Source organism: Engystomops pustulosus, chromosome 3 (genome assembly GCF_040894005.1).
Source record: "Engystomops pustulosus chromosome 3, aEngPut4.maternal, whole genome shotgun sequence".
In the NCBI taxonomy this organism is placed as follows: Eukaryota; Metazoa; Chordata; class Amphibia; order Anura; family Leptodactylidae; genus Engystomops; species Engystomops pustulosus.
The window spans coordinates 178,919,420-178,937,524 of NC_092413.1; the positions used below are offsets into that span (position 1 = coordinate 178,919,420).

Sequence of the window (18,105 nt, forward strand, 5' to 3'; positions counted from 1 at the left end):
GTTTACGCTCCTCTCATGCAGTCTTGCCGCTGTAGATACGCTGTGTGGGGATGGAGATGGACGGAGCTCCCCTAACACGCGGCCATCTTCTTCAGCAGCCAAGCCACGCCCCCCGATTTAACATATTTCAACATTGTAAACTATTATAAAAAGATAACACAAGAAAGCAACAAAAAACTCTTTAAAAAGGTTCTCTGGTAGAGATGAGTGGACCCAATGTTTCTGTTCGGGTTCGTCCAGTCATAGCCATGACTAGTTGGTAGCGGTGTCAATTTCCTGGATTGACTGTCCGGCAATATTGTCCAGACTGCATGGGCCAAACCAGAACGGCACCACCACAGATCCATAGAATAGAACTTTTATAGTTTAGTGTTAAAAAATACAAAGCATATGACCAAAACTAACCAAAAATTATATGTGCACTCTCAAAGAATCAAAGGCATGCAAATTTTTTTTTTTTAGAAAAGATACATAAATTAAAAAAAAAAAGACACTAAATAAAAATAATGCTGATCACACTTTGGGGGCAGTGTCTTCATCTGTATTATATTATATTACATTATATTATATTATTAAGGGGTATTCCGGGAATATGAACGTCTGATACAAAAACCCATAATGCTATAAATGAATGAATATAACAAAACTGGATGCCATTAATTATAGAACGGTGCTTAAATTGTTTGATTTTATTATTCACAAAAATTTATGGCATCTGTAAAGTGTGGAGTTATCACTCTATCACCGCCACTATAAACTACAAGTCCCATCATCCTTTAGTTCTCAGTAACTCCTCCTACCTCTTATGCTCTACTTCCAGTGATGATGTAACAGACTGTCCTGCTCTGTTACCATAGTGATGATGTGTAACTGCCACCACTGCACATTACATCACTGATATGACATCTCACCACACACTGGCCACTGGCCATACTGGATGCACTGCAACCTACCACTTCAGCCAAACATAGTGCTGATGACATGACCGGCCCAGGCAGGTGCAGGACATGTGATGTGGACATGTGACCAGCGGCCATCTTCTGTCCTGGGTCTACTCCACAGGGCCAGTAGCATTTTAATTCTTCATTACAGTCTATGTCAGCAACATTTTTCTCCAAAGGGGAGCAACATTTTAAATAACAACTTATTACATATCAGCTTATATTTTGAGGACCCATTTGTAAATGGATTATGCTGATTCCTGGAATATCCCTTTAAATATAATAATAGACACTTATTCCATACCAGTGCTTTAAGTTCAATTAGGGGACCAAAAATTCCCTGAATTGGATACAATGGTGTACACACAACCTTTGCTATATACACTTATAAGGGATTGCAGGGATGATGTCCTGGAAGCCCCATAGAAATGAAGATGCCCTTACACTTTTATTATCGGCTATTTAGCCTTATGGTCCCATAACAATAGAAAGAAGTTTCGGGATATTACAAAAGTATCTCTAGTATGGCACTATAGCACTACGGAGTATGATGGCACTATATAAATAAAGATTATTATTACTATGGCACAACCCCTGTGATCTACAAGTGACGTCCTGCTAAGAAAGTCTATTTTTATATGATGCTCAATTACTTAAATTAATAAAAGCCACTGTATAAGACTGGACCAGGCAGTCATATGATTATACTTATGGACGTGCTATTTTAAGGAGCGTTCTCTGACGTCATGAGCTATTGCATCTGACTCATATCAGGCCACTCCTAGGGAGAAGCTACCTGTGCTTATGTTTCTTATACAGTTGTTTCATTACTCCTCAAAGAATGAACATTAGAGGTCAGCAGAGAAAGGCTAAGGTATCAGAAAGACTTTACATTGCACTGTTGATTAAAACAAAGTCACATCTTATGTATAGGAAATATAAAAGTATGTTTTGATTCTGCAGAATAGAAATTAAATGTGAAAAAAAAAATTCACATAAAGCAGAAAAATCACGACAAGCAGCCACTTTCAGCCTTTTTTTGTGGTGGAATTTGGTATTTGCAGCAAGACTGTCCGTCATGGGTCGCTAATGGTCTTACTACAGTGTTGAGTGTCTCTGGAGCTTCTGGTGCATTTTTCACATCAGATCTATTAAAATGATAGGTTAAAAACTATTTTTACTTTTTCGCTGGGCATGGGTGTCAAAGTGTATTTGTGACTAATTTAGCATTTTTCTGAAAAGTCGCTCTTTTGAAACCTACCTACCATATCTGGATTTACATTATTAATCTACACTCACTGGCCACTTTATTGGGTACACCTGTCCAACTGCTCGTTAAAACACTTAATTTCTAATCAGCCAATCACATGGCGGCAACTCAGTGCATTAAGGCATGTAGACATGGTCAAGACAATCTCCTGCAGTTCAAACCGAGCATCAGTATGGGGAAGAAAGGTGATTTGAGTGCCTTTGAACAAGCCATGGTTGTTGGTGCCAGAAGGGCTGGTCTGAGTATTTCAGAAACTGCTGATCTACTGGGATTTTCACGCACAACCATCTCTAGGGTTTACAGAGAATGGTCCGAAAAAGAAAAAACATCCAGTGAGCGGCAGTTCTGTGGGCGGAAATGCCTTGTTGATGCCAGAGGTCAGAGGAGAATGGGCAGACTGGTTCGAGCTGATAGAAAGGCAACAGTGACTCAAATCTCCACCCGTTACAACCAAGGTAGGCAGAAGAGCATCTCTGAACGCACAGTACGTCGAACTTTGAGGCAGATGGGCTACAGTAGCAGAAGACCACAAGGGGGGCCACTCCTTTCAGCTAAGAACAGGAAACTGAAGCTACAATTTGCACAAGCTCATCGAAATTGGACAGTAGAAGATTGGAAAAACGTTGCCTGGTCTGATGAGTCTCGATTTCTGCTGCGACATTCGGATGGTAGGGTCAGAATTTGGCGCCAACAACATGAAGGCATGGATCCATCCTGCCTTGTATCAACGGTTCAGGCTGGTGGTGGTGGTGTCATGGTGTGGGGAATATTTTCTTGGCACTCTTTGGGCCCCTTGGTACCAATTAAACATCGTTGCAACGCCACAGCCTACCCGAGTATTGTTGCTGACCATGTCCATCCCTTTATGACCACAATGTACCCAACATCTGATGGCTACTTTCAGCAGGATAATGCGCCATGTCATAAAGCTGGAATCATCTCAGACTGGTTTCTTGAACATAACAATGAGTTCACTGTACTCAAATGGCCTCCACAGTCACCAGATCTCAATCCAATAGAGCATCTTTGGGATGTGGTGGAACGGGAGATTCGCATCATGGATGTGCAGCCGACAAATCTGCTTTATGAAGCTTTATTGTTAATCCTGGTTCTTATGACAATCCAACATTTTTAAAATCCAATTGTCACAGAGACCAAAAAAGTTCTGGCTGCGATTACAACGATAAAATATACAGTTCCGACTTACATACAAATTCAACTAAAGAACAAACCTACAGACCCTATCTTGTATGTAACCCGGGGACTGCCTGTATTGTCTCTGTGTTTGCATGGGTGTCCAGTTTCCTTCCAGACTTCAAAACATACTGGTAGGTTGATATGATTATGAGCCCCATTGGGACATGGAACGATCTGGCAAACTCTGCCAGACATTAACATTACAGGCAGCCATTTGTGGGCACCTGCCTGGCCAGTATGTGCCTAGTCATGGGGCCCCTCTGCATGGTAGTCAGCCATCATAGTGCCCTTCTGCACGGAATTGGTAGTCACAGTGCCCCTCCAAACGGTAGCCAATAGTAAGTGTTCCCACACTACATTTCACTGTGGAAACAAAAAATACTTTCCCCACTCCCATGAAGGCACAGCTTAGTGGCAGTGAGATTAGCCGGATAACACATGGATTTGACACCCACAACCAGCTACCAGAACACGAAAGTCAGTCTGTAATGCTTTGCTGTACCAATCCGTGAGCCGGCTGCATGTCAGCTGCTTTTGTGGATCCGTTAAAAAAATTTGAATTCTGGAAGATGATTTTAGCTGGCTTTTCCCAACCCCTTGAAGGGTCACTAAATTGCACCATTCCGTGGCGTGGCCGCAAAAAACATACAGCATGCTCCATCTTTGGCCATAAGAACGGCCATGCTGCATTATGTTATATGGAGAGGGGAGATAGCCCTGGTCAACACTCTACCATGGGTTATATGTAACATAGTGAAGCAAACCAAAGGGGGGGGTTCTCAAAAGCAACCAGGACAGATCCATAGAAGGTCAATTTGATGTTGATGGATAGTGGTTTCTGTGAACAGTTTTTAGGGGTTATTTGTTGTTAGGCGGCTACCCTGAGCTGTTAAATGACTGCCCATCTGATTTATTGAAGTGGTGTGGGCCCACTTAGCAGGGTATTCATAGAGAGTTGCAGTAGCATTAGTTCTATGTTTAATCTACCATTTCTGAGTGGCAGGAAAAGGCCATTGTGATTTTAACACCAAACATCATAGTTCAAAAGAAGTGACTGAATTAAACTTTTTTGTTAGCAGAAGTAGCAGAAGTTGCATACAAAATTGTCATATTGTAAAGACATTTTTTTAAAACCTTAATATATTTCCCCAAATATTTACATGTTTTATGAGTATAAAAATTACTGACCTGCAAAGTGAACCCACAACCCTCGGGTACCAGTCCTGTGCCCACATCCTTGTAATTACTATTAATAAATGAACAGGCATTGCCATGCACGTCCACCACAGTGAAGTAAACTGTGTCACTTCCCACTTCAAAGGGACTTCCATGGTCATTTCCTTCTGAGGCTCTTAAAGAAAAAAAAAGGTATACAATATAAAAATCTCTCACCAGATCGCAAATGGCTTTTTACCTGGATGGGCCCAGGCTGTTATTCTATAGTAGCAGGTCTTGGAAAGGTCCCTATTTTAGGCATCAGTGAAAGTGGCACATCATTAATCCTTTGGGAAGGGCGGACTCTTTAATTAACACTTTTCACTCTCCACCCTTCCACAAGCCATATCTTTGTAATATTTCTGTGTACAGAGATGTACAAGGGCTCTATCTGTGGGATATATTGTACCTTATATACTCGAGTATAAGCCTAGTTTTTCAGCACAAAAAAATGTGCTGAAATCCCAAACTCGGCTTATACTCGAGTAAAAAATATATAAGTTTTACCAGGTTTTTGTGGTAAAGTTAGGGGCCTCGGCTTATACTTGGGTCGGCTTATACTCCAGTATATACGGTAATTTCTAGCAGCATCATTAATTATTCTGTGCCATGTACTGGGAAGCTGGATACAATCCTAAATGTGGTAGAATTAGCAAAAAAAAAAAACTGTTGCGCTATTTTTTTATGGGCTTTGTTTTTATAACTTTTACTTTGCAGTTCAGATGTTTATGATTTTTTTTGTGCATTTTTATACATATTCCAGGGCAAGGGGGTTATTTGATATTCTGCTTTTATATTTCTTAACATTTTCATAAATTCATTTATTTTTTACTATTACCTCTGTAATACAGAATGGCCAATATGAATATACATAGTGATAAGTACCATATACAGGCAGTCCCCAACTTAAGGACACCTGAGTTACAGACGGACCCCTCTGCCCACTGTGACCTCTGGTGAAGCTCTCTGGATGTTACTTTAGTCCCAGACTGCAATGATGAGCTGTAAGGTGTCTGTAATTAAGTTTTATTGATAATCCTTGGTCCCATTACAGCAAAAAAAATGTTGAAACTCCAATTATCACCCAGGCAAAAAAAAAAATTGCCTGGATCTACAAGTATACAGTTTCGACTTACATACAAATTCAACTTAAGAACAAACCTATGCACCCTATCTTGTACGTAACCTGGGGACTGCCTGTACTGGTAATCTTGTTCATCTACGGTAAATTGTATTTGATTAATTTTATATGCAAGAAATTGTGTCACTAGCTCACAGATTTTCGGTGCAATGTGTAAATCACAGTAGTGATGATAGAAACTGGGCATGTATGAGGAAGGGGATGTACCCCCAAAAACTTAACAGTGTGGTCTGACATATTTGCCTGGAACAGGTAAGTGAAGAATCTCCCAATGGCCTTGTGTCAGCCTAACAGAACTGTATGGAAACCTTTAACAGGCTCACAGCTGTCACTGCAAGCAATCGATCCTCCAATGGTCAAATAAAGATGATGACACCCACCGGCAGCATCACTGGGGTTTTGGTGCTACTGCGGCACTTACTGGCACTTACTGGCAGGTGTAAGCTGTGGTGACAGGTTACAGAACAAACAAATTGTCTTGTCATTGAAATGTCCTTCATCATTTTTCCTCGAAAGAATTTGCAGCTTGAATGCCTAGAAAACTTTATTTTGATTTATATGAACATTTTAATGTATCATGTGCGCAACACCGGGTCCTAGCCTTTTCTTGGGGCCTGGAGGAAGCCAGGGCCCATGTTAGAGATTTTTATCTAGGACTTCAAACAGTCCTTTCTTCATGTTGTACAGTGACTTTCGAATTAACCCTTTCATGGTTGTCCTGGTACCAGGAACTTGAACAAGCCACACGTCAGTCTCTTAGTGTATGTAAAGATCTTTTACCTCGTTTAATCACAGCTACACGTATAAAAAAACAGAAAGATCAGCATTGGTGGGCGTGACAAGGAGATAAGGTGCTTGGATGCTATAGGCTTAGTTTAAATGTACTACAACCGCTCTCTAATACATTCTACAAAAAGTTAATTAATTGTGCTCAGTTCTCAGGGGCCTTGTACACAGATAAACGTTATTATTTATACTAATTTCCTCAGAAGAAAGAGATAAACTGGCACCAAAAATCTAAATATTGAACTAAAGATGAAGGACAGACTGGCTTCTCATTAAATGTCAAAGGGTATTAGCTGACAGGCGAGCAAACAGGTTACATAAAATGAAGTTTGAATCATGACATTAACTGGACAGTGCTTGACCCCTGGTGTGATCCTTGGCTAATACTTAAAATGGCGGACATTCCCTTATTCTGGGATTTCTTAAGTCAAGATGGCGTCCGAAACCAGTGCGATCTCCTTAACAGCCAGGTTGTGGCCTAGGGCACGCTGATGTCATGGTGCTTGGTATGGGGAGCAGAGGGCTGTTACACAGCCTGGCAGGTATCCAGCATGTGGTGTGTCCAAGAAATATAGAGGGAGAGGCTGAAGTACTGGTTCTCCCTGGGGCAAAACCCCTGAGTGTCTGTAAGAAAATCCCTGGGTAATGGATGGGGAGACCTGTGGTGGCAGACAACCTTCAAATCAACTCACTTTTCTTTATTGAACAACAGGTAGCAAGCAAGGTTACTAAACGGTCAAACAGCAGATTCGGATTCTGGTAATGGAGTGGTCGTGGAGAGTGGTCTGCAGGAATAAAGCACCAGCCTGGTAGTACCGTATTTTTCAGACTATAAGACGCTTCTTACTATAGGATGCACCCCAGCTTTAGGCTTCCAAACAAAGGAAAATATATTTTATACCAATTAAAATATCCCTGTTGGTCGGACTAAAGCACAGCACACACAGCTCTGCATCATCCATACAGTTATACACACAGCTCTGCTTCATCCATACAGTTACACATACAGCTCTGCTTCATCCATACAGTTGCACACACAGCTCTGCATCATTCATACAGATACACACACAGCTCTGCTTCATCCATACAGTTACACACACAGCTCTGCTTCATCCATACAGTTACACACACAGCTCTGCATCATTCATACAGATACACACACAGTCCTGCATCATCCATACAGATACACACACAGCTCTGCATCATCCATACAGTTATACACACAGCTCTGCTTCATCCATACAGTTATTTTTTTACACAAAATTGCCAGTAGGCAGTCAAAGAGAGCCCATATCCGGACAGGTGAAAAATTTAAAACATCACTTTTATTGTAAAAAATAAAATGATAAACAATAATTCAGAAAAACATGGCATGAACCACTGGGTGCAAAGGACTCTAGTGAGTTAAGACTTTGCACCCAGTGGTTCATGCCACGTTTTTCTGAATTATTGTTTATCATTTTATTTTTTCCAATAAAAGTGATGTTTTTAATTTTTAACCTGTCCGGATATGGGCTCTCTTTGACTGCCTACTGGCAGTTTTGTGTAAAAAAATTTGAATTAATCCCTGCCGTGACAGAAGGTCCATTTGTTTTTTGCAAAATCCATACAGTTACACACACAGCTCTGCATCATTCATACAGATACACACACAGCTCAGCCATACACAAAGAACCCCCCCCCCACACACACAAACACACACACTTCCCCTCTTCCCCTTTTTCTTACCCTGTCCTAGCCCGGCATGCCCCTCTATATCAGGGCATCACCCGATCTCCAATACAGCGGTCAGGAGGGTTTCGCAGTGCTGGATCCTCCTGACCTTTGGTCTATTTTAAACGCAGGCACTTTATAGCAAGATTTTTTCTTGCTAGAAACTGCGTCTTATAGTCCAAAAAATACGGTGGATGCAGGCTGGGAGAATTGAAGTGGACTTGTGTCCAAACTGTGGAAACTGCAGCTCTGCTTAGAGTCTGTTCCTCTGAATCTGACTCTGTTGGTTTCTGTGGCAGCACTGAAGGTGTGCTTCCACACTCTCTCTTCACTCAGACCATGTGGTCTGGACTGCTGACTATGAAGGACAGACTCCTAAGAATGGACCATATGTTCCCCTGCACAGGGATTTTATACTCCAGCTGGTAGCACCTCTCCAATCCTGCTCTAGTTGACAATACAGCCACATAATTGGATAACATCTTACACCCATTTACCGTATATACTCGAGTATAAGCCGACCCGAGTATAAGCCGAGACCCCTAATTTTACCACAAAAAAATGGGAAAACCTATTGACTCGAGTATAAGCCGAGGGTGTAGTATACAGCCTGTCCCAAGTAGTATACAATCAGCCTGCCCCCATGAAGTATACAGCCTGCCCCCATGAAGTATACAGCCTGCCCCCATGAAGTATACAGCCTGCCCCAATGAAGTATACAGCCTGCCCCCATGAAGTATACAGCCTGCCCCCATGAAGTATACAGCCTGCCCCCATGAAGTATACAGCCTGCCCCCATGAAGTATACAGCCTGCCCCAATGAAGTATACAGCCTGCCCCAATGAAGTATACAGCCTGCCCCAATGAAGTATACAGCCTGACCCAATGAAGTATACAGCCTGCCCCAATGAAGTATACAGCCTGCCCCCATGAAGTATACAGCCTGCCCCCAAAAAGTATACAGCCTGCCCCCAAAAAGTATACAGCCTGCCCCCAAAAAGTATACAGCCTGCCCCCAAAAAGTATACAGCCTGCCCTCAGTATAATAAAAAAATAAACTTAATACTCACCCTCCGACGATACTCACCTTTGATTTGAAGTGGCGGCTCCCGGTCCTCGGCGGCGGTCTCGGTCCTCGGCGGCGGCTCCTGGTCCTGGGCGGCGGCTCCCGGTCCTCGGCGGCGGCTCCCGGTCCATTGTGGCGGCTTCTCTCTTCGATCTTCACGTGCCGGCAGTCGCGTCCATGCGACTTGCCGGCGGGCGCACAGTGCAATGCGGCGGTGTCGCCGCTGATGACGTCGTCAGCGGCGACACCGCTACATCATATTATGCGCCCGCCGGCAAGTCGCATAGACGCGACTGCCGGCACGTGAAGATCGAAGGGAGAAGCCGCCGCAGAGGATCGGGAGCCGCCGCCGAGGACCGGGAGCCGGAGGGTGAGTATTAATTTTTTTTTTATTTTATTAACTCGTGTATAAGCCGAGATTAGGTTTTTCAGCACATTTTTTGTGCTGAAAAACTCGGCTTATACACGAGTATATACGGTAACTATTGCCTTTCCAGGCAGAGACTGCAGCTGCTATTACATAATGACCAGGTTCGGAAACCTTCGTAGAGGGTTCGCGACTCTTTCTAACACCTCCTGACCTGTAGAGGACTACCAGCCTACCTATGTATTAGCAGGGGTGTTGCATGTATATTTGTGTCAATCAAAGCTGAGTAGGAGGTGGTGGGAATTGAAATATTGTAAGAGAGAGCACGACTACACCTCCAAACCCATGGTGCAGAAGCAAAATGCTAATGTGAAAATAAGCAGAAATAAAGATTTCTTAACATTTTTTGGAACAATATTCTGCTCATGCAGGACACATCACCTACAGTGGTATATTATTAGTTTACATGTGACAGTTTCATATAAAATGAATGATTTTGGTTACTTTTCCATTTTTCCTGCAGGTAACGTTGGATTTCATGAATGATCCAAAATGATAATTGCAAGTTTGTCCATACAACCAAGAAAAGGGGATGGCAAACCATAAAACTGTAGAAGGTTATCATTTACTATATTGTAGCACACACCAACTTAAAGAGAACCCGTCATGCAAAATAACCCCCCTAAACTAAATATATTTTCATAAACTGCCATTAGAGAGCATTGCCTCTATCCCTTCATTGTCCCTCTACATGCCTGTAAACCTAAGCAATGAGGTCCTAAAGCTGTATGCAAATGACCTGTGAGATGTCCAATGAAGCATTAGCATATTCAAGCTGTCCACTCTATTCATGAGTGGGAGGCACAGCCACACCCCCAGTGCATGACTGACAGCCTGTATAATATGATGTGAGGCTGTATAATGATGTGCTTCCTGGTGCTGGTGGCTACGCCCCCTACAGCCTGTGTGTGCATGTATGTGTGTGTATAGGAGAGATACAGCAGCTCCAGGCTGCAGCCATGTTACAGCAGAACATGTCAGATTCATGTGTAGCTGATGTCTGTGTCTCTCACTTGTATATTAGGAGGATGCAGCATGTCAGCAGATGCAGCACAGACACTAGCCATGCTTTACTATACATTACACACAGACCTGAGCAGGGGGAGGAGAGGGGAGGGGTAACAGGGGTGACATCACTGCCTCTGACCATGTGACCAGCCGCATTTACAAGATAAAGAAATGATGATTTTACAATGATTAATGTATGAAATGACTAGATAAAGGCTGTGATGGGATCCTTGTGAGCTGCTCCAACAGGTAGTAGTGACAGGACTAGTGACACAGACCTGATGACAGGTGCCCTTTAATTATCAGTATATTGAGGACACATTGCAACCAAAAATCACGTTCATGCTTAGGGGTTTCCTAGGTGGCACTGCTGTCTCATCTTTTGGCTCATCCTAATAAGAGACTGGGAAAAATGCAAAAGGGTTCCAAAGTCTGCAATGTTTTTATGGCCCGGTAATATGCAGGGAGCAGCCAGCAAGTTAAGTAAATAGCCTTATCTAAAGCACACAAAACAGTCTTACACACACTGGTACCAACATCACAGGGCACCCTGCTGTGGTCATGAAGTCATCCTCTGCTGTGACACTTTACAGCCCTAATGGACTAGAGGTTACACTAGCAATTTACTTTAGGAGAATACTTTAGAATTTTGCTCTATAATATATATACATACACACATACTACATTGCTAAAAATACCTAATCATAGAAATACAGACGGTCCCTGACTTAAGTACATCCGACTTACAGACGGGCCTCTCTGCCCACTGTGTCCATTGGTGAGGGTCTCTGGATGCTTTACTTTATTCCTAGGCTCCTATGATCAGCTATAAAGTATCTGTAATGAAGCTTTGTCCCCATGATAGCACAAAATTTTGAAAATCCATTTGTCACATGGATAAAATTTGTTTTGTCTGAAGTTATAATTATAAAATATACCTAATGAACATATCTTGTACATAACCTGGGGATTGCCTGTATCTATTAAATTGGATATCAAGTTAGTATAAAGGAAAGCAGAAAATTTTTCCTCTGTTCTAAGTCACAGTTGGACTGAACTAGAATGACTTGGGCCGTCATCATCAATGTTCATTAGACCAAATTATTAAATTACTCCATGCACTTATGTGAATTATATTGGCAATGACAGCTATTGTACAAATGGCTTTTAATAGGCTTTCTTGTTCTACCTGTGTCACTACTGCAATTATACTGCTCTCATCTGACTAATAAACAAGACAAAAGTATTCATTATGTTTTGGTTAACATTTTATGAAGAATTATTTGAACCAGCAGATACCAAAGAACATGTTTGTAACTTTAATTAATTTTTTTTTAAATACTCAAACATGCACTATTGAAACAATCCATCATTGCTATTAATATTAATATAAGAATTATGGATATTCTGGCAATCCCTATGGAGGCTGGGGCAACAGTTAAAAAGAAAAGAATACTCACCCAGATCCACAGGGTCCATTCCAGGTTTCAGGAGGCCCCTGGGTGACAGAGCCACAAGTTGCCCCTTTTCAGTTAACTCACATGACCGAATTAAAAATTCTGAAACTAAAACAAACTCCACCTCCCTCAACCCCATGGATTCTTTACGTACAGCTTTATGTGGGCCCCACAGCAACCTGGGTATGCCCAGTGCTGACGCCGGCCCTGCTGCTCCTTCTCTCACATTGCCCTGACGCTGCCGGTCTTCCATACCTGTGTCCACCTAGGAGGTCATGGGTTCCATTTCAGACAATGATCGGTCTCCTGAAAAGTGATGTTCCATGGTCCAGGAAAGCCTTTCATATGCTGCAGAATGTCCAGTGCAGGTAGCAAACACCAGAAGTACTAGCACGATCCAGAATTTGAGAACTCTACTAGTGGTATACGGCAGTAAACGGGTTGATAGAAACATTCCGGTGGACAAGAGTGTAAAAAAAGAAGATGTTTCTATGAAAACTTAAAGATGACCTGTCACCCCAAATTAGTGCCCCCATCCAAACATACCTAATGAATCTACTCCCCGGCCCCTTTCTAATGCTGCCCATTTCAAAGCCCTGGCATCAATGAAACTTCAGTAATCGGCGCTATAGCACATGACACATAACATACATGATGTCCAATCAACAGGTGGGCTTATTCATTAGGGGGCCATCCAGGCACTCCTTTTCTCCACCGGGGACCAGTTCTTTTCCTATGCAATAGATGCCGGCGATCGTGGCATCCAGTGCGCAAGCGCTGCAGTCTTCATGCTCTCGGCACTTACTGCGCATGCGCAGTGTGACGATTAGAGCACGGGGGAGTGGCAGCCTGCGGAGAAGAGGAGTGCCTGGACGGCCCCCTAATGAATAAGCCGGACTGCTTGTCCGTCGATCGGACATCAAGTATGTTATGTGTCATATGCTATAGCGCCGATTACTAAAGTTTGATTAATGCCAGGACTTTGAAATGGGCAGCATTAGAAAGGGGCCGCGGAGTATATTCAGTTGGTATGTTTGGATGGGGGCACTAATTTGGGGTGACAGGTCCTCTTTAAGTATGGGCCCTCACCAATGCCTGGAACTAGGCTGAACTATATGTACGTCTGACCCCATACATAAAAATATAAAGCAATCTAAGATGGCTGGTACAAGGTGATTTTCTATAGTTTTTTTCAAGGTTCATAATTATATAGCATTATAGAAGATTTACCATCAGTATAAGAATATCTACCAGAAAATTAATTACTCTTGAAATTTTTACAGTGATTACTGTATGAATCTGTCACCAAAATGAAATCCAGACCGGCTGATGTTATAGTAATATTTCCTTGTTGCAGTAGTAAAATAATCTGTGCAGCTGACAATGACAATAGGCACTATGTATCAGAGTTATGTGTCACATTTCACATATGATTAATAACACTTACCTCTTTGTATCTATACGTTTCACTTGCTTTGTAGAGTAATCTTTACTCAGCAGTTCCTTTGTGGGTACGGGAACAGCCGCACTGTCGGCGCAGTACCATTGGCAATCCGATGTACTAAATTTCAGAGCCTCAGTTAAGGTATGGACGTAGTCTGCACTATTATGACCCAACTCTGCAATGTGACATATTATAAAGGCATTATACAACTACAAAAGTATAAGAATAAGCTACAGTAAAATGATCCAACACCACGGGAGAGATTTACTCAAAGCTCAGTGCGTCAGGATTCTTTCCCAATGGGCAACAGATCAGAATTCTGATAACCAAATTTATTATGTGTCTAAAACTCTCTTTTTGTTTCATTCACCAGTCGGTTTGCTTATCATAAGTAAGGCACATGACTATATCCACCAAAATCTCGAAAAAAAATCAATCAATCTATGAATAGGGTCAGTTTAAAGCAGCAGTTCGGAAGCTTTGGGTTGCGACCCCTTTGGGAAAATATGTTTTCCGATGGTCTTAGGGACTGAGAGGCCTCTCAACTCCATGATACTGAATAATCTAATGGACATGTGTCTTTAATAGGCAAGTACCTATGATCAGTAAAGCAGTACTACAATGTTACGCCTGTGGGCACCACCTCCTAGATGCCAGCAGCGCAATGTTCTGCGGGGCATCCCTGTGACTGCCTGCAGCTGTTCTGCGGGGCATCCCTGTGACTGCCTGCAGCTGTTCTGTGGGGCATCCCTGTGACTGCCTGCAGCTGTTCTGTGGGGCATCCCTGTGACTGCCTGCAGCTGTTCTGTGGGGCATCCCTGTGACTGCCTGCAGCTGTTCTGTGGGGCCTCCCTGTGACTGCCTGCAGCTGTTCTGTGGGGCATCCCTGTGACTGCCTGCAGCTGTTCTGTGGGGCATCCCTGAGACTGCCTGCAGCTGTTCTGTGGGGCATCCCTGTGACTGCCTGCAGCTGTTCTGTGGGGCATCCCTGTGACTGCCTGCAGCTGTTCTGTGGGGCATCCCTGTGACTGCTGGCTGCTCCGTGGGATTATCAATAATAAGATCAAGAATAAGATTTTAGACTGTATTCAAACACTTCTCCACTACTCTTTGAAAATAACTATTTGGGGGTTATTTATCATACGGGTACCGGTGTGATAAAGTTGTTGCAGTGCTGCTGGTTACATCATGAGGCGCAGGCCTCTTATTTCTAAGCCAGGTCCTACCATCACTTACCTTTGACAGAGAAATTTTCCAAGATATTGAGAGCCATTAGCACAGCGATTCCTTGACTGTTGGGTGGTATCTCCCAAACTTTTACTCCCTAGCGGAATATAATAAATAAATTTTATAAAGACCATAATTAAACAAATTATAATTTGCTTTATAATGAATAAATGTCAATCTTATTACTATTAATTACTTTACATTTACCAATATACCTCTTTTTTTAGTTGATGGCAAAAAAGATGTTTGCTAATCTTTTTGTTGTGTTGACCATCAATTGGTATTGCAGGGAAAAATACTGTGGCTATTATTTATGATATACAGACACTCGTACAGCCTCTTGATGTATACGGTAGGACCCAACTCAGCATTCATTTGTATCCCAGGTCATGAAAAACTCTGGCTGCAGTGAGTATGTCGGTGGGTGGACAGGAGTGTCCTGCTTCAGCCTTCTGCCTGGCGGGCCCCTCCACTCCTGGCATGGAGTTGTTGTTAAAGGGAATATGTGCTAGCTATGATTATTTCAGGGCTTCTACGCCTCCGTCTAGGTCCAGGAGCCCTGATAAATTCCCCAGCATGTATAAGAAGACTAAAGAAACACATTCATAAACACATTTTTTCATGGAGATTCAGTATTATGCGAAAATTTCAAAAGCTGCATGCAAATAACCTTAGGAGTCATTTTGGCCTAACTAATGCCCAGAAAGGCAAGATCATCAGCAGCAGCTTCCACCCAGACCACAATTAGAAGCCATTCGTATCTAGTGTTCAAAGATCGTTTTCTAAATGACCATAACATTCCTTGTACGATAGTTTATCTATAGTGTTTTCTTCCGGACTATTTATTCTTATCAGAGAAAACCCCTGTAATTTAGTACAAAAGTGACTGTAATATAGTCTAAAGGTCTGAAGATAAGGTTATGGGAATGCTCTTTTCTTAAAGATTTTATAATATATATATACACTTGTATATGTCAGATTAATCTAAAATAATATTAAAAAAAGAAAAATGCATATAGTATCTAATGTAAATTAACTGCAGAGGCTACTTGGGCGTGTAATAGCCTGACCAGGCACTGGGAGCTAAGGCTAGTACATGCCCCAGTGGCCTCTGCAGTTAATTTACATATTTCTAAAATAACATTTTAGGGTAGGTTCCAGGATTATTAAATTACAGATTAGGGATTAGGAATCTACCATCAGATGTACGTCTGATATTAGATTCCTCATAGTAGGTTTCCTTTAACCCCTTAAGGACGCAGCCTGTTTGCAGGTTAAGGCTCGCAACTTTTTTTGGAAATTTGACCAGTGTCTCTTCCTGTGGTAATAACTTTTCAACGCTTTAAGATATCTCTGTGATTTTGAGATTGTTTTCTCGTGAGACATTGTAGTTTATGTTAGTAGTGTCATTTCGGTGATCCGTTCCTTTTTTGGGGGGTAAAAATTCAAAAATTTAGGAAAAATTTGAAAAAAATGACTATTTTCAAAGTTTCAAATGTTATAATTTTTAGACAAAAAGTGATACCACAAATTTTTTTTGATAGAAACCTTTTGCCATTGGTCTTCTTTTTATATCCATAATTTGTTTTACGTTTCCATTATTTTTATGGATGTGAGAAGGTTTGAAGTTTTAGTAGCAACTTCTCAGATTTTCTTGAAATTTGAAAAATGCGAACTTTTTGGTGATCAATTCAGTTTGGAAGTGCCGTATAAAGGCTTATGTACTATATACTCCCACAAGTAACACCATTTTATGAACCTAACATCTCAACCTATTCAAATCAGCATTTAAGAAGTCTGTTAACCCTTTAATTATTTTTCCGGAAGCATATGAAAATGGAGTGGAAATTTTGAAATTTCAATTTTTGATTTCAATCTTTCCAATTTAGCCCTAAAACGGATACATTCAGAAGGAATTTGAGGTAAATATATATTCCTAATTTCTTGCCCTGCTTCTTCCGAGTACGGCAATACCAGACATGTGGATGTCAGCTGCTGTTTCCCCGCACATCGATGTCCAGAACAGAGTTAGCGATACCGGGAATTTGGAAGGCCAATTTGGCTGCAAATATTTTGTGGTGCCACAGTGTAATTGAAGAGCCCCTGAAGTAAAAGTACAATAGAAAACCCCCCAAAATGTCACCATTTCGGAAACTAGACCCCTCAAAGAATTTATCGGTGGTTGTGGTGAGAATTTTAACCCCCGACACGCTGGTCAAAATTGAATGCAAAGTAAATGGTGCAGAGTAAAAATTGTGTTTTTATCTCAAAAATGTCATTTTAGTGCCTCATATACTGTGCCCAACTCATGCCACTTTAGACAAACACCCCAAAAATCATTCTGCGGGTTGTCCCGAGTACAGCAATACCACACATGTGCCAATAATTTACAGACTGGGCGCACAGAAGGGATGAGAACGGAAGGAGTGAAATTTTGATTTTCCAGCTCCGTTTTCACATGTTTGGATTTGGAGTGCCATGTCATGTTGGCAGGGCCCGTGAGGTGCCAGTGCAATAGAAACCCCCAATAAATGATACCATTACGGAAACTAGACCCCTCAAAGAATTTATCGGTGGTTGTGGTGAGCATTTTAACCCCCGACACGCTGGTCAAAATTAAATGCAAAGCAAATGGTGCAGAGTAAAAATTGCGTTTTAAGCTCAAAAATGTCATTTTAGTGCCTCATATACTGTGCCCAACCCGTGCCACTTTAGACAAACACCCCAAAAATCATTCTGCAGGTTGTCCCGAGTACAGCAATACCACACATGTGCCAATAATTTACAGACTGGGCACACAGAAGGGATGAGAACGGAAGGAATGAAATTTTGATTTTCCAGCTCCGTTTTCACATGTTTGGATTTGGAGTGCCATGTCATGTTGGCAGGGCCCGTGAGGTGCCAGTGCAATAGAAACCCCCAATAAATGATACCATTACGGAAACTAGACCCCTCAAAGAATTTATCGGTGGTTGTGGTGAGCATTTTAACCCCCGACACGCTGGTCAAAATTAAATGCAAAGAAAATGGTGCAGAGTAAAAATTGCGTTTTTATCTCAAAAAAGTCATTTTTGTGCCTCATATACTGTGCCCAACCCATGCCACTTTAGACAAACACCCCAAAAATCATTCTGGGGGTTGTCCTGAGTACGGCAATACCACACATGTGCCAATAATTTACAGGCTGGGCACACGGCAGGGGTCAGGAAGAAA

At 42.0% G+C, this 18,105-nt stretch overlaps 1 protein-coding gene across 3 annotated transcripts in view; it reads right to left on the reverse strand.

Annotated features, from left to right (window-relative positions):
* Nucleotides 1-18,105, reverse strand: part of LOC140122349 (glutathione hydrolase-like YwrD proenzyme) — a 97,569-nt gene that overhangs the window by 12,341 nt on the left and 67,123 nt on the right. For all 3 annotated transcript variants that reach the window (XM_072143107.1, XM_072143105.1, XM_072143106.1), the window contains exons 7-9: nt 14,902-14,989; nt 13,669-13,840; nt 4,597-4,759 (exon numbers count right to left, since the gene is read on the reverse strand). In XM_072143107.1, coding sequence (XP_071999208.1) covers nt 4,597-4,759; nt 13,669-13,840; nt 14,902-14,989 — 423 coding nt within the window. The remainder of the gene's footprint in view (nt 1-4,596; nt 4,760-13,668; nt 13,841-14,901; nt 14,990-18,105) is intronic.